The sequence below is a fragment of the Herpailurus yagouaroundi genome, unplaced genomic scaffold, assembly GCF_014898765.1.
Source record: "Herpailurus yagouaroundi ecotype Mexico unplaced genomic scaffold, PumYag 194, whole genome shotgun sequence".
In the NCBI taxonomy this organism is placed as follows: Eukaryota; Metazoa; Chordata; class Mammalia; order Carnivora; family Felidae; genus Herpailurus; species Herpailurus yagouaroundi.
This window is the reverse complement of record NW_024412425.1, coordinates 6,842,220-6,867,620: the sequence shown is the minus strand read 5'-3', so window position 1 is coordinate 6,867,620 and position 25,401 is coordinate 6,842,220. Positions and strand designations below refer to the sequence as shown.

The window sequence follows — 25,401 nt, the reverse complement described above, 5'->3', positions numbered from 1 at the left end:
TTGGTCTTCTCAAGATTCTTTTTTTTTTTTTTTTATGTTTATTTATTTATTGTTGACAGAGACAGAGACAACGCGAGCAGGGGAGGAACGGAAGGAGAAGGGGAGAGAGAGAATCCCAAGCAGGCCCCGCACTGTCAGCACAGAGCCCAACGCGGGGCTCAAACTCACAAAACCATGAGATCCTGACCTGAGCTGAAACCAAGAGTCAGATGCTTAACCGACTGAGCCACGCAGATGCCCCTGTCTCCTCAAGTTTCAAGGGGTTCCGTGTCTCACTCAGTTTACAACCAGTCATCACCTCGGCAACTCACTACTGCGCTGCCCTTAGCTCTCCCAAAGTTTAAATGGTGCTCCAGTGTAAGTTGTCAAGCAGACTCCCTGGTCACTTCCCAGGCTACTTGTTAGAAGCAAAACCTTTAACCTCATCCACTAATTAACAATCGCAAAGTGGAATAATGAGATATGTAGAGATAAGATCCAGTTATCCGGGTCATCTCTCACCCGGAGACAGAATCCGATTCCAGTGAGTAGGCGCTGGAGAACTGAGTGAGCAAATTTCCTATCTGCAACACCAAATCTTACTAGGACTGGTTAATTAAATCATGATAAATAACATTCTGTGGCAAGTGGAAGGTGCTCAAAAGAGTTGGGTGGGATGACCACAAGTTCAATGGAACCACCTCTGAATGTCTTTGCAGTCCTCTGACTTAAAAACGTCCCCTGTAATTTTCTGGAGAACTCTCGTACAGGAAAGAAAACTACTGAGGTTTTGCTCCACTGGCTTTTTGAAGTTACCCACGTTTTCCTATTGGATTCTGCGTCTCATACCTTCTCTGTCTTCAGGAATGAAGGTTCTAATTCTTTCATCAGCATTGCCGTCTGACTGTAATGGTGTCTTTCTATTGGTTCTGCCTCTTCCTGCCACTTCGGTGTAGGGAGGAAGAATGCCAGTCAGCAGTGTGGCTACATCATGCTGCAGTAACAAACAGCTCCAAACCTCAGTGACCTCCTCACCCTACATATCCATTGCGGGGCGGCTGGGGGCTCAGCTCGTCATCGCTACTCTAGAATGTACGCTGATAGGGTGGCCACCATTGTGAACATTGCCAGTCATCAAGGCAGCAGGAACATGGTGCCCTGGATGTGAGTGCACTGGCAACTAAATGCTCCAGGATGGGGGTGACACATCCACCACATGCAATTCGTTAGACGGCACCAGTCACTGGCCACACCTCTGAGCCAGGAAGTTCTATCGAACCTTGCTCTGCACCAGGGACATTGGGAAACAACTGGCGTATACTGGAAAAGAATACCACAGAAACTTCAGACAAACCAATTTATCTTCTTCCCCTTCTTTAGAAGTTCCTTATTTTCCCTAGATTACAATTCCTCCGCTTTGTGTTTAAACTCTTCCCCGATCAAATAATTCCCTGACTTGTGTCCACTTTCAGATTCATGGACATTACAGTTATTGCTGAAGAAAACGTCCTCTTCAGATGGTTATAAACTAAGATTATATGTATAGCTCAAGGAAAGGAAAGAAATTTGCACATTAATTGCTTGTTCTCGCTTTCCCCTTTTCACGTATTTCTGGTTTTCCTTGTTTTTTTTTTTTTTTCTTTCACCCTTCCACGGTAGTCTCCTATTCAATCTCTTTTATTGAAAAAAAAATTGCTCAACACTTTATTTTTTCTTCTCCTTAGCTCTTTGGCCCAATCAGCAAAGGAGTCTGTAGAATAGCAGAATGCTAACTTTGCTGGTTTCCCAACCCCCCAATTCAGGTGAATTTGAATCCTGAGACACAGTAAGGAGAATTACTGACCTGTCTCAACAGTGACTAAGTTTTGTTAGATATTTCTCCCACTTGATAAGTGAAAGCCCAGTCTGCTGCAAAAGCCTCTAAATGTATCTGGAAGTCCCCAAGGGCTATCTCAATGAACAATGAAGGGCTATCTCCATTGGGCTTGCTCCCTTCCTACTGCTCCTGGCCCACCTAGTGAGTCCAGACCCAAACTCCCTGCTGTGTAGTTCTTAGTGTACCAAACAGTCCAGTGTTCTCTGTGAAGCTGGACGAAATGCTTCCCTCCCTTTGTATTTTACTCTGTTCACAGTGGAACTCAAACAAGGCTGCTTATAACCCTGGTGTGTATGCCACCCATAAAAACAAGAGCCAAACAACCAACACGATGTGCCCTCAGAAAGACTGAGCTTGTGTCAGGCCACAACCCCTTGGATGCGTCCTTTCCCTGAAAATCTTCTCGCTCTCAAGTAAACAGATGACCCAAGGCTAGCCCTGCCCCTCACCAGTCACACCTGAAGTCCAGTCACAAACCTAGCTAGGACCTCTACATTTTAGCCAAGAACACCACAAAAAACATACCCAACAAGCACAGTAACATATTCCTGAGCATAAGGCTGAAAGAATGCCAGTGCTCTAGGTGAAAAGCCAGTTAGGGAGGGGATGGGGTGAAGAAGCTAGCCCACAGAAGATTTGGGCGACGTGGGGAGAGACACTGACTTCTAGGCCCAGGTGACCATTGAGAGGGCAACGCAGAGAGGCCTTGGGAGGTCGTCTACCCAGACCCGTACCTGCCCAAGACTGGGATAGCCCGGGCCGCTGGGGTACCTCCGTGCTCGCCCAGCCCGAGAGCCCCGGGATGCCCATGGGCGGGGCCTGAGCATCGCCCCGCCCCGCCGCCCGCCACTCGGGTCACCTGACCTGCCCGCGGCTCACGTGATCCGTTCCCAGCGCCGCCATTTTGGAGCTCCGGATGAGGAGGGGAAAAGCGGGGGAAAAGAGGGAAAAGAGCCGGGAGAGAGGTGGGAGAGGACGAGGGCGAGGGCACGGCCGGGCTCCTAGCCGGCCAAAGGAGGCTCGCGGAAGCAGCAGCCGCCGCCCGACCGCAGGTACAGCGCCCCGGGGCCGCCCCTCCGCCCGCAGGTAGCGCCGCCGCCGGCCATGTGCGTCCTCCCCTCAGGCCTCTACCGGCGCCTGCTTCCTCTTCAGCGGGCCGACACCGCCCGGGGCTCGCCACTTGCCCCAAGTTCCGCGTCCCTTTCCAGTGCTCTGCGCAGCCCACGCAGCCCACGGCGAGGCCTGCGGAGACCCCTGGCTTGCCCTGCCGCGGGGGGTGGGGGGAACCTGCCGCTCTCCGCATACTGTCACCAGCCTGGTCTGCAGGCGGGCCTGCCGAGGCGTTGCTTCCTTCTCCTCTGCAGTTGTGAAAGCGCTTAGGCCAACCGCTTAGGTCCTCACCGCATCTGTTGGCTACTTTTCTCAACCCCCGATCGCCCCAGCCCTTTAACCAATTCTTGATGTAGGAAAAGCTAGTACAGAAAATCCTAGCCTTCTGACCCTATTACGAACCTTTTCGATGAACCGGTCTCTCGATCACTGAGATCAGTGGGAAAATCTCCCACTCTTCAGACCTACGGGCATCCGGAGGGAATGGTTTGTGTGGAAGGCTTGGATGATTAATTAGGCGGAGGCCGTCATCCCAACCCGTAGGCGATCTTTTTAGTTACTGTGGTGGGCTGTAATTTACTATCAGTCTGCATCTCTTTTATCAGGCAATTACTGGATTTATCACCTGCTTGAGCTTGTACTTTCTTCAGTACTCCGCTTTGACTCAGTGTTTGGATTGCGTTATTGATTAAAAGAGAGAGCCTGGCCCTTCATTCCTTTACCTTACCAACTCGTTTGAAATTAACTCGAAGGGAGGACCGAAGACGTGCTTTCTGCCCTGGCAACGAACTGTTTACTTAACCGTAATCGATAAGATAGCTGCGTTCTAGGTGAAAGGAATAGGCTTTATTTGATCTTTTAGATTCTTCCTAGCTAGTATAGGAAACTGCAAAGAAATGTAAGACCAGAGCAGGAAACTGCGTTGGAAGATATATAGGTCAAGCTACTGTGTCCTATCTTTTCATGCCCACTGTGCTTGCAAAATCATCCTTCAGATGGCATTTTGGGTTAAGATTAAAATGGCGATATGCAGTTTATTGTTCCTTATTCATTAGAAAGTGTTATCAGTAAACAGTAGTATTTTGAGTCAATTAAATTCTGAGCTAAAACAAAACACAATTATTGAGAGAAGTTTCCAGAGCAGTTTTTTTTTCTAACTTGTACAAAGTGGTAAAGTCTGCTTGCTAGATAAATTATGTAAAATTGCAACACATGATTGGGTTGCATGAACATTCCTCTGAATGTCTTTTTGACATAGAATATTGGGAAATTTTTCACTGCCAAAAGAAATCATTACTTTGTTTCACCAAGAAAGAGAAATGTTTGATACTATGTACTTTCATTCTTGGCCACAGCTGAATTCTGAAGATTGGTCCAAGGGACTGTGTTAATTTCAGGAATTGATTTGAAAGACATTGGCTCTGCCTCTTAACAGCCATGTAACCTTGGGTAAGTCACTGAAACCACACTGAGTGTTTCCTTATTTGTAAAATTGTGTAACACCCACCTGGCCTGTTCCAAAGAGTTATGAAGATCAAACAGGCTAATACGTTTGCTATAGCCGGGCTGTAAGGGGCCAATTCTTTTCAGTGTTGATTTTATGTATTTGTCCTCATTGAGATATAAGAAAGAAATTGGTGTATTAAGAAAGGGGATTTAGAATCGGATAGTCCTGGATTCCAGTTCTTAAACCAGTTATTGCTTTACATCCGTGATCCTCAGGTTCCTTACCTGCAAAAAAGAGGCTAGTATTACCAGAAATTCATTAATAATACACAAAGTCTACATAGGCACTGCCCCCTGGATGGTGAGCACTTCAAGGACAAGGATTCCTTCTTTCTTGTGTAGTCTCCAGCACTGTGCTTGGCACATTATAGGTGCTCAATAAATGTTAAATCTTAATATTGGTTAATGTTAGTTAGACCTTATGTCTTCGTGGTCTGCCAAACTAGCTGCCAAATTAGAATATTCTCCCAGGCTAGATGCCAGCTAAGAAATTTTAGATTATAAAATTCATGTTCTTGCGATATTTACACTCTATTTTTCTTAGTGGCAGTTAATCACATTAAGCTAAGGAGATTTTAATTCAAATGAATCATAGCTGACATTAATAAGATAAATCTATAAATAATGTGTAAGCAATCTCAAGGTGATTTTTTGTAGGCAGTGTACAATTCAGGGACATAACAGTTCATATCTTTGCCTAGTTGGGAAAGAACAAATTTTTAGTCTGAAAGAAAAGGTTTTTTATAACACTGAACTGCCTTTGCACATGCACAGAAAATTACAGCCTTTCTCCAGCCCTACTCAGGCTCACATGAATTGTTCAACTTGATTTTACTTATGATAACCATACTCTATAACTGAAAGGAACTAATTAGATATACAAAGAAACCTAGTAGTAATTATCAGGAAATAAAGACAACTGAAATAATTTGGTTCTTTTCTTGGGAAAGACATTAATTATAAGCTTTTGCCTTTGGAATACAGGTCTCCCCCACTTTTTACAGTTTGCCTTCTGCCACTTTGTGCTTTTTTGGGGCGGTGGGGGAGAGAGAGCACGAGAGGGGAAGTGGGGAAGAGAGAGAGAGAGAGAATCCATGCTGAACATGGAGCCTGACACAGGACCCAATCTCACAACCCTGGGATCATGACCTGAACCAAAATCAAGAGTCAGACGCTCAACCAACTGAGCCGCCCAGGTAGCCCCTGCCACTTTGCTTTTATGAAAGACATACGTTAGAACCTGATTTCTCTAACTGAAAGAAATCTAAAGATTTCAGTCTTACACCAAAGGCAAAAATAGTTTCCAATGTTTGTTTTGCAGCGAGCCATTAATAGAGGCAGCACGTAACCCAAGCAGCAAGCGTGGCCCCACCAAGCTCCTTTCCTGCCCAGGAACTGTACTCGGAATCTCTGCACCAAGGCGCCAGAGCTTTGAACTGTGTCTGTGAGCATCTGTGCTTTATCTCATTTTATCGTGTGCGCTCATTATTAGCAAGATGTGTTCTAAAATATCAGAAAAGCCTAAGAAAGGTTATTTTGGTTTTTTTTTTTTTTTCCGTATAAATAAATGGTAATTCCTTTTTCACTTTACATCATTTCAGCTTCTGAAAGATTCCATAGGAATGTTCTACTTTCAGATGGCCAGAGAAACCTGTCCTGTTGTCTAGGAAAGAGTTAAGACTCAGTGGGAAAGATTCTAGAACTTTTCTGGTTTGGGATACAACTTATATTTATTTATTTGTAATAGTTTGATATATTTTGTGTAATGTGGGTATGTCTAAAGATTCCAAATAAGAAGCTTCCTACTTTGGTAATGCCTCTAGGCTTTACTCTTTCTGTAAACCTTCTTGTTCAGCCATGTTGATCTTTTCACTAACCGTAGATGGAAGGTTTATTCTCACTTTTGGAAACGTGATAATGTTGTGGCTCTTTTCCTTGTCAGTCTTACCCTTGTGTTGACAGAATTCCAAAAGAGAAAACGATGCATTCTAATTAAGATAATTCAAGGAGGACGTATTTACAAAAATACTCATAATAAAGGTTGGACTTGTATAGACAAACCACAAGGATAATGCAGTTATCTGGAGGTAGCAGCATCAGAAGGAAGAGAGGTATCAGAACCAGGAGAGTTTTGTAGGGCCCCCTGCCTGAAGAGAGTGGTCTTCCATTGAGAAACGTGGCCAGTCCAAGCTGACCTAGAGGGAGGGAATTAGGGGAATGGATATCCTGATTTCACTATGCTGCCTCCTTCTGATCTCCTCTCATGGCTCCCCATTGGCATAACGCAACCAGAAACCAGAGGGCATAGGAGCCTACTGATGTAATATACCTCCTGGGGCAGAGAGCAGAGTGGAGGAAAGGAGGCAGTGAGCCCAGAGGGACAAATGGTTGACATCTGGCGCGGCTGTCTTTTAGAATACAGTATACGTCTTACCTCTTCAAAAACCTTTTGCTTACTTTCTTAGACCAAAACTAGCTTTTCGGTTTGTTAGGATTTGGTCATTGACTGTTGCCTTCTGACTCTTTTACTTTGTGTACTGTTGTTACGGTATATAAAAGCTGTTACTTCTTTTTAACTTCTAAACGTGTTTGTCCTATCCATTCAACTCTGTTTTAAACCATTAGTACTGTGATTTTAAATTTTTTTCCATACTGTTTTTTTTTAAAATGTTTATTTTTGAGAGAGAGACAAAGCACAAGCAGGGGAAGGGCAGAGAGAGAGGGAGACACAGAATCCGAAGCAGACTCCAGGCTCTAAGCTGTCAGCACAGAGCCCGACTCAGGACTTGAACTCATGAGCTGTGAGATCACATCCTGAACCAAAGTCAGACAGTTAACTGGCTGAGCCACCCACGCACCCTGACACATAACCATTTTTTCTGTAACTTTTTAGTATGAAAAGTTGTAAATATTTACACAAGTAGAAAGAATAGTGTAAGGAACTCCTAGATACTTCTTACTAAACTTTAATTACAAAATTTGCTATTCTTGCTTTATTCCTACCCTCTCCACCCACCCTGACCATGTACTTGTATTGATCACGTGAAGGCCATCGATAGTATGCCGATGATCATAATCTGTGTTGTCGTCATTATTGAGCCACTGGGATTGTGTTTGTACCCTTATTTTCATCTCTGTCTTTTTTTTTTCCAAATAAATTTTACTTCACTTGACATAGGATCCCATATATATGCACATTGGTGGCCTAAGAGAAATTTTTGTGAAAATTTAAAGAGTTGGCCTTAAGGTCACAGGCCTTCCTCCCTGTGTATACTTTATTATGAACTATTCATCTAACCTTTTCTAAGAGAGACTTTTGTTTTAATGAGATTTAACTCCTATATCGATTCTGCCATGTGGACCCAAACTGGTTTTTCAGGTGTTTCTTGATGTATTTTATGTTGTCATATCTGTTTTATAGCTGCCATTTCTGTACTTATCCCCAAATGTATGCAGCCTCTAAAATGAGATACTTACATAAATGTTCAGGGAAAATTGGAGCATCTGCTGCAAATTTCCATTAGCTCTTAATGCCTGAGCAGACACAGCTTTTCAAATCTGAATGTTTTGTCAGTTTCTTTTGTATTAGTTTTTTTCTTGAGATGACTTGAACTCCTCCTCCTCTTCATTCCACACTCTTTTTAAGGTGCACACTGGAATATCCACAGGGAGCAGTTGCACTGCTCTCTTTCCTATTCTGTCATTAGGTAAAAGAGGGACCACGTGAGTCACCTTTGTAACCCTGTGGGTACGCAAAGTCTGTTGAGCAAATCTTCACTCGTTAACCTGCGGACTATCAATCAGCCTATATGGATGTCATATTTCATGGAAGAGGAGACCTTAGATCTACAGTAGACCACCAAATCTTGGGCAAGAAATTGAATGTCAAGGATTTCTGTTATTAACAATGATTTAACTAATTCCCATTTACCAATTGAACTGAAAGAAATAAAGCCTTAAGTGAATGGTCCTAAAGTGAAATCATTAGTCACAGAAACAGCTACAGCTCCCCTTGGCCGAAAAATTGTGGAATTCTCAGGCAATAAGGTGACTTAAGACGTCGCAAAGGATTTTCCTAAAGAAACAAGTTGTTCCCACACTGGTCCCTCTTCAGTGATTTAAGATTGAGTGTAGAGATTTAAAAATACTGTTTTTTCTGCTTGAGAAAGATGGAGAGGAACTACATAATCTTTTGAGAGGTAATGACCTCAGGTTGTTTAGAGAAGAGAGCGGCCAAAGGGCCGCAGTCACCCAGACTTCTAGGTCTGTGGGAGCTGGGGTAGTGGCCATCGCTGTAATGGCTGTTGGGTGCATTCCCTGCCGCGAGCGCAGTTGGACATGGAAAAGAAACGAAAGCTGATCCCATTGGACAGAGTATCAAGAAGGAGGGAAGAAGCCGAGAGGAAAATGTTTGCGTTTGTGCCTGATGTGGCCCTAGATATAGAAAGTTTGTGTGCCAGAAAGAGCAGAAAATAAGAGGAAAAGCTCTAACTGCTGCCAAGAGTAGATACGGGAGGGCTGGCACTGCAGCTGGTCAGAGTGCTGGTAGGTCCAGCAGGAGTTCGGTGTGATCTTGGCAGGGGCTCAAGGGCCCTTCCGTGTTGATTCAGCCACCTGGGGGGAGGGAAGCCATGATTCACCTCCTAAAATAAGAATTCAGAGCCTGTGATTGAGGTTTAAGAATAGTATGGTCTTTGGTCTATAGCTGGTGCCACTAAAAATTTTGCTGGCATTTATTGAATGTTGTGAGTAAGACTCCAGAATGCACCTAAAATGTGGAAAAACAAAACTTGTTGCTGGAAAAAAGCCTAAACTGAAAAATGTGATCCAAGTCAACAAATTAATCTCACTTTGAGCCAAAGGAAATGTTTGAAATGAAAGTACTGCCAGGAAATAGAGGATTCAAGATTTAGGGAGAAAGATATTGTGAGCATTTTTTGTTTTGTGACTTCCTTGGCTGTAATGCATTGCTGGAACTTACAGAGAACCCCTTTTAAGGACTCTGAATATTTAGACCTGAAACACAACTAGAATGTCAGGTCTTTTTCCTTCTCTGATGCCCCTTTCCCTTTCAGGAAAATGAAATTACATATATTCGTGCATGAGTAGCAGTTGACCACTAATATGGCCTCTAGGAAAAAACCACAGCGTTGTTTGTGGTTTATCTTCAGGGAAATCAATCGAAGGAAGTAAAAGAAGGAACTGGATCATTGCTTTTATGTAGTTTCGTTTGCATCATACTTCTCAAAATTCACTCTGCCATTTACAAGAGGTTACCAGACTATCTTTTCATAACTCCAAAGATTTGGAGTGAAAAAAACAAATTTATGATTTTAATAATAAGACTATAATTATTTTTTTTTAATTTTTTTTTCAACGGTTTTTTATTTATTTTGGGGACAGAGAGAGACAGAGCATGAATGGGGGAGGGGCAGAGAGAGAGGGAGACACAGAATCGGAAGCAGGCTCCAGGCTCCGAGCCATCAGCCCAGAGCCTGACGCGGGGCTCGAACTCATGGACCGAGAGATCGTGACCTGGCTGAAGTCGGACGCTTAACCGACTGCGCCACCCAGGCGCCCCAAATTATTTTTGATATAAGTAGTTGTCTCCCAAGAATTGTGTCAGTCATGTGTTAGTTTTGTTTGTTGGTTTTGTGGTAACTTGAGGTGGTTCCACATACCCTGGGAATGCTTGTGTCCCTTCAGTCAAGGAATAGCAGTCCTGTTTTTTTGTTTTTTGTGTTTTTTTTGACATTGCACAAAAGAGAGGGCATACTAATTGGGTCCAGCTAGATGTCTGGGGGAAAGAAAGTGAAGAAAAAAAGGATATGCATATTGTTAAAGTCATTTCCAAAGAAAGAAATAGATGGAAAGATCATCCTCAGTCTTGATAGGGGATGACATTCTCTAGAGAAGTTCCAAGCAGTTTAAGTCTCTGCTGGGGATACAGGTATGCTGATAATGGAGCTCCCAGGTTAGAAAATAACTGAGATTAGCTTAAACTCTAGGAGTAGCTCAGGTTTCCTATAATTGCATTCGTATAATACCTCTAACCCGATATTTCTTCCTGTTGTATATTATCCTTTCTAGATATGGAAGAAAGCAGCAGTGTTGCCATGTTGGTGCCAGATATTGGGGAACAGGAAGCTATATTGACTGCTGAAACTGTCATCAGTTCATCACTGGAAATTGATGAACAAAGAAAAGTTAAAACAGATCCATTGATCCATGTTATCCAGAAGTTAAGCAAGATAGTAGAACATGAAAAGTCACAAAAATGTCTTTTGATCGGGAAAAAACGCTCACGTTCAAGTGCTGCAACACACTCTCTTGAAACCCAAGAACTTTGTGAGATTCCAGCTAAAGTAACCCAGTCCCCTGCTGGGATCAGAAGGGCTGAGATGTCTCAGATACATTTTACCCCTGGCTCTCTTGCCCAGAACGATGGGAAGACCATGTCTTACCAGTGTAGCCTTTGCAAGTTTCTGTCATCATCGTTTTCTGTGTTAAAGGATCATATCAAGCAGCATGGTCAGCAAAATGAAGTGATATTAATGTGCTCAGAGTGCCACATTACATCTAAAAGCCAAGAGGAACTTGAAGCTCACGTGGTAAACGACCACGAAAACGATGCCAACAGTCACACTCAATCCAAAGCCCAGCAGTGTGTAAGCCCTTCCAACTCTTTGTGTCAGAGGCCCACAGAAAGAAACCATGAAACCATTTCTGATGTCCAAGTGAGTGTGGACAGTGCGCAAACGCACGCTGCCCAAAACGCACCCATGGCAGAAATGGGTAAGAGGAAATGGTATGCGTATGAACAGTATGGCATGTACCGATGCTTGTTTTGTAGTTACACCTGTGGCCAGCAGAGAATGTTGAAAACACATGCTTGGAAACATGCTGGGGAGGTTGACTGCTCCTATCCGATCTTTGAAAATGAAAATGAGCCCCTAGGCCTGCTGGATTCTTCAGTGGCTGCTGAACCTGGTGGGGTGGATGCAGTCGTCATTGCTATTGGAGACAACGAACTGAGTATCCACAATGGGCCTTCAGTACAAGTACAGATTTGCAGCTCAGAACCGTTATCCTCTTCGTCTCCTTTAGGACAGAGTGCAGAAGGTGGAGTTCATCTGACTCAGTCAGTTACCCTTGACCCCAGTGAGGAAGAGATGCTAGAGGTGATATCTGATGTGGAGGAGAACCTGATCGCTGATAGTCTGCTTTCATCCGCACAGAAAATCATTAGTAGTAGTCCAAATAAAAAAGGTCACGTTAACGTGATAGTAGAACGTTTGCCAAGTGCTGAAGAAACTCTTTCACAGAAACATTTCCTCATGAATGCTGAAATCGAAGAGGGAAAAAACCTGAGCCCGACAGAATCCCAGATTGGGGGTGAAGGAAGAGATGAAGTTTATCATGCTGATAAATGTACTGTTGATATTGGGGGGCTGATCATAGGCTGGAGCAATCCAGAGAAGAAAGACAGTGAGTTAATAACCAAAGGACTGGCTACTGATGAGAATGCCCCACCAGGCCGAAGAAGGACGAATTCTGAGTCTCTCCGACTACACTCGTTAGCTGCAGAAGCCCTCGTCACAATGCCCATAAGAGCCGCAGAACTGACAAGGGCCAACCTTGGGCACTATGGGAATATAAACCTTTTAGATCCAGATACCGGACAAAGGCAAGTGGACAGTACGTTGGCGGCTTATTCTAAAATGATGTCACCACTTAAAAACTCTTCAGATGGATTAACTGGTTTTGACCAAAGCAACTCTACGTTGGTAGCACTCCCAGAGGGTAGGCAGGAGTTGTCAGATGGGCAAGTGAAGACGGGTATCAGCATGTCCTTACTGACTGTGATCGAAAAGTTGAGGGAAAGGACAGACCAAAATGCTTCCGACGATGACATTTTGAAAGAGCTGCAGGACAACGCCCAGTGCCAACCCAACAGTGACGCAGGTTTATCGGGAAGCAACGTGGTGGAATACATCCCTAATGCTGATCGACCCTACCGCTGCCGCCTGTGTCACTACGCAAGTGGTAACAAGGGCTACATCAAGCAGCACTTGCGGGTCCATCGACAGAGACAGCCCTATCAGTGTCCTATCTGTGAGCACATAGCTGACGACAGCAAAGATTTGGAGAACCACATGATCAACCACTGCAAAACAAGAATATACCAGTGCAAGCAGTGTGAAGAGTCATTTCATTATAAGGTAAGCATTGGTTCGTGAAATCATTCGGAGAACCTTAGGCTTTTTAGAGCAAAGAGGGAACTTGGCAGAGAGTCCAGCCATCTCATTTTATAGATAAGGAAACTGAGGTGAGGCCTAGGAAAGTTTGGCAATTTGCCCAGGGGATCCCAACTAATTAGTATTAAAATTGGGACTGAAATCTAGGTCATCAGGATTGGTGTAGGATTGTTTTCCCGTCTGCTTCCTCCTTAACAGTGTCTGTGTTTATCGCTTTTAGTGTTTTAGCGTGTATATCTTTTTTTAAACGTGTTGACTTTAAATTGCAAGGTAATTTCAAGAGAATGTACAGGGGAAGGACTTAACAGTTGATTTACCCAGATGTAATCCTACATCGATGCAAACAAACTCCATCTTCCATGTCCCCAAAATGCAGGTTGCTCGCTTCAGCCATACAACCAGCCAACAGTAATCTGTGTCCTTGCAAGAGGGAAAGTGTGCTATGTTGGACTTCATGACAAGACAGTAAAGTGGAAATAGAGCCACATGTGTTTAATGGGCAGTTTAAGGGACTGTAAGGATTTTGACCGTGATTTTCATCCTATGTACTACCTTAAAACCAACAACCAGCATGAGATGCTGTTTTCCTAAAGGAAACAGGATTCATTGAATCATTAGTTTAGAACTTTTCTTCTCCAGTGTTGCCAGTTGACTGTCTGGAGGGCAAAAAAAAAAAAAAAGAAAAGAAAAAAGTGTCCTAAAAGGCTAACTGGGATGTAGACTTCTCTCAGCCTTTGAGTCTGAGATTCACTGCCTCCTTGGATTGCCCTCATGGTGTTCTGAAGTGGCCTCAGGCTGCTAGACAACCAGCACATCCAAATGGGCTGTAAAAGCAAGTTCCAGAAGTTTCTTTTGTTCCTGCACTCTTGATTTGTGGGGGTAGTGGTGAAGGAAGAAGATATCCATCAACACGTTAGCTGGTGTTGAAAGGCAAGAATTAGCAGGAGTCCAGCAGTTACTGGTTGGATTTATTTTTGTGAAAGCATTGGGTTATTCCAAACGCTCTGCTCTTCCCTCCTCCGGGCCTGCCAGTGGTTCAGCAAGCACGCACGTGCCGTGCAGAAACCCCTCTGAAGATAGCGGGGGCTTGCTTTTGGAGAATGCAAAAAGAACTGCCTTTTTGATGAGATTGTGATTTCTCCAGTGTATTTCTTTCCGTAAACTGTCAAATAAATCAGATAATCTTTTAGCACATTTGGTTTTAAAATATTGGTAATGTGTTCTAGGTACCACGCCATGAAAGCAATTAACTGCTTCAGCAGTCTCTTAGTAACAGTGCAAGTATATTTATTGAAAGTTACGTGGGACTATTTCTCAATTTTTTAGAGTCAACTGAGGAACCATGAGAGAGAGCAACACAGCCTTCCAGATACCTTGTCAGTAGCAGCTTCTAATGAGTCAAGAATTTCCAGTGATACAGCTGATGGAAAAGGTGTTCAAGAAGGTATCTGCATTTTTTTGACTAGCGTATTAGGTTTTTTAAAAAGCCCTTAGTTGTCATGTGGGTTATTTTCAGGACTAAAGCCGCATATGTTCTCTGTTTTCATACTGTGGATGTGAATGAATCTTACCTGTGTTCCTGAGGTGATTCTGAGCACTAAATGAAATGCTATATTAGCAAGTAGTCAACTGTGTAGGTAGATAACACGTTGAAATTTATGCTGCCCTATAAGAGCCGAGTACATCACGAACCCTTGGGTGACACCCCAGCAAGCCAGGGAAGCTGCAGTGTGGAAAGCAAGCCCTCCCCTCTCTCAGTACCAGTTGACCCACTGAGAATATAGCAGCTTTTGCAGATGGCAGGGCCCCCACCTCAAACTGTAAGTGAGGCTTCCTGCTGTGATCTTATTCTTATCCAAGTATGACTGCCAGATTTCATCTGCATTATTTAAAAAAAAAAAAAAAAAAGCCAAAAAAACAGAAGATCTTTTTGTGTACTAGTTAGGTACCAGTCGGCTGAGTTTCTGCTAATAGGAATATTAGAATCAAAAGATTTAATTAGAGTTCCATGAAAAAGCGGATGCCACATCCGGAGAATGAGGGATAAAGTGTAATAAGCTGTGCTTCCTTGCATCAGCTCTCTTAAATTGATATACTCTAAATGTCTCAAGTGCGGTACATAGTGTTTATGGGAAATAAAACATATTGGGGTGACTTTCCTTTTTAGATTTCCTAAGAATTAAAGTTAGAAACAACTGCAGAGTAAAATGTTTTACCATAATGGTTCATTAAATTATACCCCAGAAAGCATAACTGATTCAAGAATGTTTCTGAAAGAACTGATTTTGACACCACTGTAGCACCAAAATTCCCTTGTCAGACAGATGTCATCCCTGTAAAACTATCCAAAACAAAAGGAGTTTATGACATAGCATCTGTTTCTGGAAGAGATGGCTGAGCTAAAACCGTTTTGTTTCCTTTTTACAAAATAGCCCTAAATGCCTCCTTTTATTTTAATTCATTATGTTTCCATATCCCCTTAAAGGAGACATTAAAACATTTGATGTCATTGGACCATAAATCCCTAATGAAGGAATAAAGTAAATACTACTCAGCGGCACCACCTGCGTGCGGTTAACACTAGCGGCGGAATGTGTCTTTTCTAGCACCGTCTTCAAAAGCGGTAATTTATAAAACTGTCCAAATGGGTTAACAAATCAGAACTCACAATTTTAATAAAAAAGATTAAAATGTCAGCTCAAAATTAAAGTAACCAGTTTGAGCTTTACCGCGACGGCATCTGTCCACCATATTCCATTTTACGGCATCTTTTCTTTGTGCGTCCTGCTGTTTCTTGTGGTTGAATGTATGGGTTTTAAATTGCTGCCATGTCCGTTTTTCTCTCACTTCACTGCATTTGCTTTTCTCTGTCATAGTGGTCCAACAATTCAGGTGACTGCTTACCGCCTGCACACTTACACCGATACTTGATGAATTCAGTATTAGCACTTTTGAAATCTGGTTGTTGAGCCAATAAACAAGTGTTTAGCTCACAAAGAAGGTCAGAATAATTCGTGTTTTACTCTAGATTTTTTAGCCTTGTAGTAAACTTCCTGGACAAGTTGGGGGAAGTGTGCCTCAGTGGTCCCCAGCCACTGCCCATTATGATGGCACAGATAACTTGGGACAGGTTTTTGACTCAGAGACCCAGTGTAACAGTACTTCAGACATTGTTCTGCCAGAAGGCATGGCGCACCCATCCCGAGCTGGATACCAAGCTAGGTGCAGGGAGTACGGTGAAGGCCTCACTGCCTGTAAGAAACCCAGCCCCGGAGGAAGACAGAACCGTATGACGGCTGTGTCGGCAGAGAGCACACGTGCTGTGTTAGAGCCATGGGCAAAGCATTCTCATATGATGTTCCTTCGCAGACATCATTAATGAAATCATTCGTTATTGCAAACATACGATTCATGAACCCCGGGGGATGCAATGTAGACAGAACGCACAGATCCCTGTCTTCAGGGAGTCTACAGCAAGGGACAGGTCAGAGGCCTGACACAGACCTGCATGTGACGTACAGACTGCAGCGAAGGAAGAATAGAGTTCTCCTAAAGCTTACTCAATAAACCATGCTGGGAGATTCTAGAATTTCCATCCTGTAGCTGAGAAAACCGAGTCTTCAGGAGGTGAAATGCTTTGCCCACAATCATCCTGGTACTAGGTAGAAGAGCAAGGACGAAGCCCAAATCGTTGAACTTTAAATCGTGTATTCTTTCCATTGGAAACAGTTGCTTGAAGTAGCACAGGCTCTCGTTCTGTGCTATATTAAGTTTTTCCATCTGTCATTTTTATTAGTTGTCATTGATCTGTAATATTTCTCACACAAAACCATTATCCAATATTTCACACCTCATTTTTTTCAGGGTTTTAAAAAAACTGTATTTGGAACAATGCCACTTATAATCAAGTCCAAGTTTTTAACCTAGCAATTAAGAGCGATACTTACATTATAATTATGATTAGAGTGTATATTAACGTTGTAGACGTATACCAGGAAATTAGGACATTTTGTTCTGCCTGACAAAAGTAGTTACAGGCGAAAGAGAATTTCAATTTTAGAAAGCTTAAATTTCACTTAAGAATTTTCTTTGTTAAAATTTCAGCGTGGGATTCTCTTCTGCCACCAATTTTACGTTTATGCACTGTGCGCTAATATTCTACCTAAGCTTCCTTGCGGCTCTGCCTTATTCTTCAGGTTTCCATGCTTGCTTTGTTTCTGAATGTAAAGCCATCGGCCTGTGAATGGCCCACAGACTTTGTGCTTACAGAAGAGTAAAGAAGGTGTTGAATATCTTCAGGAACAGTTTTACATGATCAAATCATTCAGCTTGTGTTGTCTCAGGCTTACCCTGATTTAAATTACCCAGCCTTGTTGGTGCAGAGTAAGTGTGGTGACATGGCCTATTTCCAATCGGATCCATATATTCTGAATTTCAGAGGGCTGCAGATTCATGTTAATGATAACATTTGTCCTTGTAATGTGTCAGTTTGCCAGGCATATGCTACATTATATAGCACTTAATAATTTGCGGTTGTTTTTCCTCCCATTGTTGCACTGGTACCTGACATTTTTATAAACAAAGGAAACCCATAGGGTGGAAAAGCTTTGGGCTTTTTTATTTATTTATTTTGAGAGAGAGAGTGTAAGCGGGGCAGGGGCAGAGAGAGAGAGGGAGAATCCCAAGCAGCCTCCAAACTCCATGCTGAGCCCAACACCAGTCTCGATCCCACAAACCATGAGATCATGACCTGAGCCGAAATCAAGAGTTGGTGGCTTAATCAATTGAGCTACCCAGGTGCCCCAAGCTTTAGGCTTTTTATGTTGAGTTTGTTATATATGCTATGTAGCCGTACTGTGTAATATTGTCTTATAGTGTTAGATCACAGCTTGTTGGCAAATCAGTGTTTCCTTAAGACAGTTTATCAAGTTAACAGTATATCTCTGGTTAATTCAGCTGCTGCACAGTCAACAGGGCATCTGGCATCAGCTTATTTTATTGTAGCATTTTGTACAAGGTCATGCAGAAACCAAGTCAATGTATCTATATTTGCAGGTGAGATGATGTTCACTTTGTATCTGCTGATAGTCCAGTTGCAGGAGAAACTGGAAAACCATGTTCAAACTTGTTAACTTTATTAAAAGAGAAAGCCTTGTTGGAAATGTTGGTACAATGCACTGTAAATATTCATTTACAGTGGAGATGCTGTCATTTCTATCTAAGTATGTCACTAAAGCTCTCCAATCCCTTGTCTAGGGAGTAAGTCTTCAGTACAGAAACAGTATAGATGTGACGTGTGCGATTATACAAGTACAACCTACGTTGGTGTCAGAAACCACCGGCGAATCCATAACTCTGACAAGCCATACAGGTAAGTGTGACGGTCATAGAGCTTTAATGCTTGTGTTAGAATATCTTATAGTAAAGGAAACAAGTAGAAATAGTTAAAGATTCATAACACTTATTTAAACACAGATTGTGTGCAAAGAAACTCACTACTGGTTTCATGAGTGTTTGTTAAGGAACATGAACTTTAAGCTTGGGTCTTAGGACAATAGGCATTTTGTCTAGTTAAAATGTAGGAAAATGTCTACTTCTGTCAGATATGTTTTCAGTTTCAGTTGGGTATAAATTATCATAGCAGATTTTCAGTGCTTAGACTACAGTTCAGTAATTTGGTGGGTTCAGTAGTCAATATTTCAGAAAAGATGCTTAAAACTAAAATTCCCTATGAAAAACTCTGTGTTTGAAAATTAAGCTGTCATTTAATAGAATTTTGTTTCGTGATTTTTCACAAAAGCCAATTCTAACACATATTTTCAGGAAATACAGGCCTTGTCAGGTGATCGAATAGAAAAGTAGAAATCATTTCTTAAGTAAACTTTGCCTCTTGAGAATGCACTGTGTGTTGTTTATGTCTGGTAAAGGTTCAAACGTTTCTGCGGAAGCGTGTCCAGCTGCTACAGAGCAATCTGTTGCGCTTGCAGCCATGATGGAATGTCAGGTTCCTACTCAAAACTGACATAGTCACCATGACTAACCGTGCTAGGCCACGGGCGTGAACTGTTTCAGCTGCCTATCAAAATCTGCTTCACATTTTAACTTGTGTCCCCAGCCATGGTATGGGTATGACACAAGTAGGTGTGGGGGAGTCACAGTATTAGCAGCTAAATGAAGACTTGACGGACTATGCCTGAAAATGCCATTGTTTGACGCTCGAAGTGTGTGTCTCTCTCTATATATATGGCTTTTAATATGTAACGTGCTTAATTTCCTAAGCAGCAGACTTGTGTATAATCACTCTTCTTCAGACCGTATGTCCATTTGCAAAGACTCGTAATTCTGTGGAAGGTGTTTGGCCTTGCCTCAGCGTGTCTGTGTTTATTTCAAACACTTTTAAAACTAGGATCCCTAGTTTCCCCAGAGTACAATGAAGGCCATTAACCATTATTAACAGTAACTCAGTGCCAGAAAATACATATGAGAGTGATAGGTGGTATTTGCATGTATCATTTATGATTTGCACTAGAAAGTATTTAGGAGAACATTATGAAAACAGGGGACGCTAGTTCATCTGATAGGAGAAAGCTTTGCCTTTATATTTTGGGTATCTTTATTTTTAAATTCAATGACATACCATGCCAATTCATGTGATCCAGGCAAGAATAAAATTAGATATAGACTCTTCATTCAAATTCATTGAGAAAAATTTATTGAGCAGATAATTGTGTTCCAGGAGCTGTGCTAGGCTCTTAGACTGTAGTCATGATAAAAGGGATATCGTCCCTCTGTCATGAACCCTGTAGACAAACAATAAACAAGTAAACTCTCAAGAATACAATTAGGATAAAAGAGGTTAATGATTGATTCCAAGTCTGTAGAGGAAAGTCTCACATCTACTTGAGTAGATTAGTCTTATAGCTTAAAGATTTATCTTGACAGTTTTTGGTGTCCTGGGGTTTGTGTTTTCTTGTGTTCTTAAAATATTCACAGACTCCTAGGATTGGTTGTAATTGTCCTAAAGTCTTCCTGCCAGTGGGCAGTGCACTCTGAGAACCCTTTTCCTCTTAAAGCAGAGAAGTCTCAGCGTGTTATTTTCCAAGTTTATACACACTACACTTTGTCACTGGGTTTGGCTGAGTGTTTATGTCTCAGAAGAAATGTCATACATCCCCCTTCCCTGTAAATATAACCAGCTTTTGCTCATAAGTCTTATTTTCCAACTGTCAAATCTTGTGACTCCTTTTTTAAATACTTTAAATCCACATAGGATTTGCAGTCTACAGAGCACTGTGAATTAACACACTGTATTCCAGTATGCTTCTAGGATTTTCTGTTCCTGGTCATAAACTTTGTTTTAAGCTAAGCTAGTAAGCATAGCCTTCTTGAGGTCTAATTTGATCTAAGTTATCACAGTAGTTTTTCTGGCTTATTGCACATATAGGCTTCATTCAGTTTTGCTGCCTGGTACACTTCCTGGTCAGAGTTTGGGCTTATTTTTCTCAGAATCCATACCCTACACATTTCTGATTACCTACTTTTTTGTTAAGGAACATACTCACCGGGAGCAATGGTGAACTCCTCAGAGTTAGAGTGCCTTATTGCACAACTTGTAGTCTTTGCACAAAGGCAGAACAGGTGTGGTGTGTGTTTGAATGTGCCTGCTTTGTAATAGATTTTCTGCAATATTTATAACTGTTTTTTGCTCATGCCTTTACTTTTTATGTTGCCGTTCCAGTCCTTCATGGAACCTATTGTGTGATCTGGGCAGTACATTTTCATGTATAAGAACCCTGGTTGTGGGGACAGATAGTCTCGGGATTGAATCTGAGCTCTCTGACTTACGGCATTTGTTACCTTGAGCAAACAGTTTCACCCTGCTATGCTTGGTCTTGTCTTTTCTAAAATGAGGATAATTAAGACACCTGCTTTACAGGGTAGATGTGAGGACTAAACTAAACAGCATACGTGATGTACTGGCACAAACTAAGCACCCAGTAAGTGGTGGCCATCTAATACTCATTGGCCCGGCTTCTGTCCTCGTCCCCTCCCACTGATTCATTGTCTAACACCACCCCCCCACCAACCCCCTAAAAATGCTGTTTACCTCTCATTTTGGAAAACAAAGGATAATCCTGTTCCTGGACAGACAGACATAGCTTATTTATTTTACAAAAGGGATGCTATCCCCAGGTAGAAGTATTGTCACAGCTGAGGTCCCCGTGCCGTGTTGCCTGCCTTGAAGGCAACCTAGTGTCCTGTGTAGCACTTCTGCTTTATAGTCTCAGGCCTGGGCCATGGACCTCCTTTGCCCAACTGGGTGACCTTGTGGAGGTTATTCCAAGCTAAGCCTCCTTTCCCATACAAAACGGGAAAATACTGCCTAGCTCATGAAGCTCTGTGAGGATTGGATGAGGTTATGTGTATTAAGCACCCAGCATATTTCCCGGTGCATCAAAGGGGCTGGTTTTCCCCTGCTGCTCCTGCAGTTGTACAGGCATCTCAGAAACTCTGTCCTCATTACAGAAGGAGAGCTATTTTCCGTTCTTGTGTGAGGACAGGGAAAGATGAAAAAGGCATCATCCCGCCTCAGTCCTACCAAATCAGCAAACTTTGTTTTTCAGTGCTTTAGTAAGGAACGTTCTATGTAAAGCACATACCCATTATAGTTATACCTGATGTTTAGGACATTGGCCCCACAGTTACTAAAAGGTTCCTTTCAGGATTTTCAAACATTAGATCATCCTCAGTTTAGTGTTAATATTGCGGTTCTAGAATTCCCCCTGGTTTACATCCCTCAGTATCGCTTTTGTGACTGGCTGGAGATGGAAGATGGCATGACAAAATATTTTCCTCAAGTTACCGAGTTTCCTTCTAACTATATGACATTGAACCATTTTTCCTTAGAAACACAGTTGTGTTGGTACTTCGTTCTGAAACTCCACCATGGCACAGTGAGGGGTAGGTGCGACAACATGACGAAGAAGGAAATGGGCTTTGGCATAAAGCACTTGGTATATGACCTGGCAGGTATTAGGTGCTCAGGAAATGGTTACTGATAGTTATCTGTATACCTCAGTTTGCCTTATCTAGGAAATAGCTCTGGTTCTGTAAGTTTTTTGTACTTTGAAAAAAAAATGTATAATGGTGTTACTATACTTTTTCTTCTTTAAGTAGAAAAGCTACCCACATAAGTATGTTGAATTTTTTAAAAGTCCTGTTTTAATACCTAGGCCAAAAATACCCAATGTTTCCCTAAATGTTTCAAAAATGTAGTTTTAGGGGCACCTGAGTGGCTCAGTGCGTTAGGTGTCCAACTTTGCTTCAGATCATGATCTCGTGGTTCATGGGTTCGAGCCCCACATTGGGCTCTGCACTGACAGCTCAGAGCCCGACGCAGGGCTCCAACTCCCGGACCGCGAGATCATGACCTGAGCCGAAGTCGGCCGCTTAACCGACTGAGCCACCCAGGCGCCCCTAAAAAACATTTTTAATATACCTTTAGAGTTAGTTTGTTCATATCAGAAGCTAAACAAGGTCCAAATGTTGCATTTGATTGAAAACTCTCTTAAGCCTTTCTCTCTCTTTAAAATTTTTTTTTATAAAATTTCTTTTTTTTTCAATGTGTTTTATTTATTTTTGGGACAGAGAGAGACAGAGCATGAACAGGGGAGGGGCAGAGAGAGAGGGAGACACAGAATGGGAAACAGGCTCCAGGCTCTGAGCCATCAGCCCAGAGCCTGACGCGGGGCTCGAACTCACGGACCGCGAGATCGTGACCTGGCTGAAGTCGGACGCTTAACCGACTGCGCCACCCAGGCGCCCCTCTCTTTAAAATTGTTAATACTTTATAATTTAAGGTGGTATATGTCCTGAAAATTGCATAAATTATAAGTGTGCAGTTTGGCCAATGGGTCACATTCACTCCTCCTCTTAACTACTCAGACCATGAAATAAGCCATTGCCAGCCCCTCTGCAGCACTTTTCTCGGGGCCCCCAGGCACCAGCTCCCTTTCTTCTCTGCCCCTCCAACCATCTTGACTTCTAACATCATGATTTTGCCTTTTTTTTTGACTTAACAGAAATGATATCATGCAGTACATAGTCTTTTTTTTTTTTTTTTTTAAGTTTATTCATTTAAGTAAGCTGTATACCCAGCACAGGGCTGGAACTCACAACCCTGAGACTGAGTCACATGTTCACATGTTCTTCCAACTGAGCCAGCCTGGCGCCCTGGTGCCTATTCTTTTATATCAGGCTCATCATCATTGTGTGTAATGTAACGTAGAACTAACACTGTCCTTTTCGTTGCCATATAGTATTCCATTGCGAGACTGGCTATTTATTCATTCACTCTACTAGTGATAGGTATTGGGATTATAGCCAGATTTTCCCGCTATTGTGAATAATGCCTTTTGAACATTCTTTTACGTGTTTTTGGTACGTATATGAAATTGAGTCCATTTTCATTGGGTTTATATCCAGGAGTGAAATATCTGGGTAATAGGGCCTGCATATATATTCAGCTTTGGTAGATCTCAACAATTATCCAAAATGGCTATACCAGTTTACAGTGACTATACCAGCTCATAGTCTGACCAACACTTCATATTGTCAGTCTTTAATTTTGATCGTTCTGGTAGGTGTGTAGAGGTATGTTGTTGTGGTTCTGATTTGCGTTTTCCTGATGATTTATGAGGTTGAGTATCTGTTTTGCCTGTTTGTATACTATTGCCCATTCCCTTATTGGTTGTCTGCCTTTTTCTTACTGACTTGCAACAGTCTGTTCTGAATACAAGTTCCTTGTCTATTATGTATATTGCACATATCTGCTAAACTATGGTTTGTCTTTCTACTCTCTCAGTTATGTTTCTGACAAACAGAAATTCTAATATTTAATGTAGTCAGATTTATGAATCTTTTTCTCGTGATTACGGCTTTTGTGTCTTTATACTCTGAAACTGATGTTGATGTCTTTGAAATACCCTTGTAAGATACATGATTCGAAGTAAAAATGTGTACTTATAAAGTAAGGATTCTGATTTTAGGGATGCACATCAGCTGGGTCAAAAATATTGTGTGCTTATATGTTAATGAGCCTATATTTTGTTCTAATATAGCACAAACACTAAGAGAAAAATTTTAAAAATCCAGAAAAGTTTTAAGCAGCGCGAATCACATTTTGGAATGACAGGGGTTGCCACTCAGTGTGGTCAGTCATTAAATAAAGTCTAGTCTTTGTTTAATATAAAAAATATTACGAGTAATAATAACCGTTAACATTTTTTAGACATTCTGCATGGACCAGACAGTGTGCTAAGCACTTGATTTGTATCAGCTTACTTAACCGTTACTTAGGAATGTTGCTATCCCAATTTCATAGATGTGGAAAGAGAGACTGGGTAGATGAAACTACTTTCCCCAGGTCTCCCAAATGGCAGAGCCAGGGTTTGAACCTTTGCTTCTACCGGCTGTGTGTCTCTGTTATGCCAGAAAGAACTCTTTGTGAGGCCTACTGCCACTGCATGCCATACTATCCCCAATTTAGTGGTATATTATAATGCAGCAGAAGTTTTATTAAGCTCAGGGTTTCTGTGGATCGGGAATTGAGGAAGGCTACTGTAGGGATGGCTTGTCTCTATTCCATAAGGTCTGGGCCTTTACAGGGAAGACTTGAAGGCTGAAGGCTCCCTCACCAGCCTGACTGGTGGTTGATGCTGGCTGTTGGCCGGACCCTCAGCTGGGGATCTCAGCTGGAGCACATACACCATTTCTCCACGAGGTCCTTCCAGCTACGCTAGTGCCCCAAAGTGAATCCTTGGATTAGAAGTAGGCAAGCACTGGGGTGCCTGGGTGGCTCAGTCGGTTAGGCGTACAACTTTGTCTCAGGTCATGATCTCATGGTTCGTGAGTTCAAGCCCCACAGCGGGCTCTGTGCTGACAGTGTAGAGCTTGCTTGGATCTTCTGTCTCCCTCTCTTTCTGCCCCTCCCCCGAGCGGGCGTGTGTGTGCACTCACTGTCTCAGAAAAATAAATAAACATTAAAAAATTAAAAAAAAAAAGCAGTCAAGAATGTTAAAAAAAAAAAAATTAAGTAGGCAAGCACCGTATCACCTCTTATGACCTGTTCTGGGAAGCCACATACCATCACTTCCACCATAGTTACAGATTTCTTAAGTCTCTCTTAATCTGGAGGCATGTTGAATTTCAGTTATTTTTCTTGGCTTGGGGGAAAACTCACGTCTTTGAAAAACTTGAATTTATTTTAAGGAAACAGTTTAGCAGATAGTTTAATGTGGAGGAAAACAATATGTGTTGTTTCTGAGGGATGAACCAAAGGAGTTTGTTTTTCACAGTGGCACAAAGATTTCTTGGGTTCTTCACAAAATCTGAAGTGGCCATTTCTCTGGACCTTAGTTATTTACTCCTTTGAAAGCACAGAAAACAAATTAAATGTGGTAAAACAAACCCTACTACAGAATTTTTATTGAAATCTTTTTATGCACGTTCAAATCCTTCTCAGGTCACTTCAGATCTTACAGAACATCCAGGTTCTGCTTTCTTTCACCTAATCCCCCAAGGCAGTCATTTCCAGTTGAAGAGACCTGGAGTAAGGTCCAAGTAAGGTCCCAGGTCAGGGGAATAGGGTGTTTGAGCCACATTCCTATTTTT

General features: G+C 42.3%; 1 protein-coding gene across 3 annotated transcripts in view; it reads left to right on the top strand.

Moving 5' to 3' along the window:
* Positions 1 to 2,779: 2,779 nt before the first annotated feature.
* ZNF507 (zinc finger protein 507) overlaps positions 2,780 to 25,401 on the top strand; it is a 47,442-nt gene continuing 24,820 nt past the window's right edge. The window contains exons 1-6 of one of the 3 annotated variants that reach the window (XM_040446268.1): positions 2,796 to 2,907; positions 4,321 to 4,414; positions 5,793 to 5,915; positions 10,562 to 12,693; positions 14,056 to 14,173; positions 17,986 to 18,100. In XM_040446268.1, coding sequence (XP_040302202.1) covers positions 10,564 to 12,693; positions 14,056 to 14,173; positions 17,986 to 18,100 — 2,363 coding nt within the window. In that variant the 5' untranslated portion in view covers positions 2,796 to 2,907; positions 4,321 to 4,414; positions 5,793 to 5,915; positions 10,562 to 10,563. Of the gene's footprint in view, positions 2,908 to 4,320; positions 4,415 to 5,641; positions 5,668 to 5,792; positions 5,916 to 10,561; positions 12,694 to 14,055; positions 14,174 to 17,985; positions 18,101 to 25,401 lie in introns of those variants that run through there. The other 2 variants (XM_040446269.1, XM_040446267.1) reach the window with 2 other exon arrangements.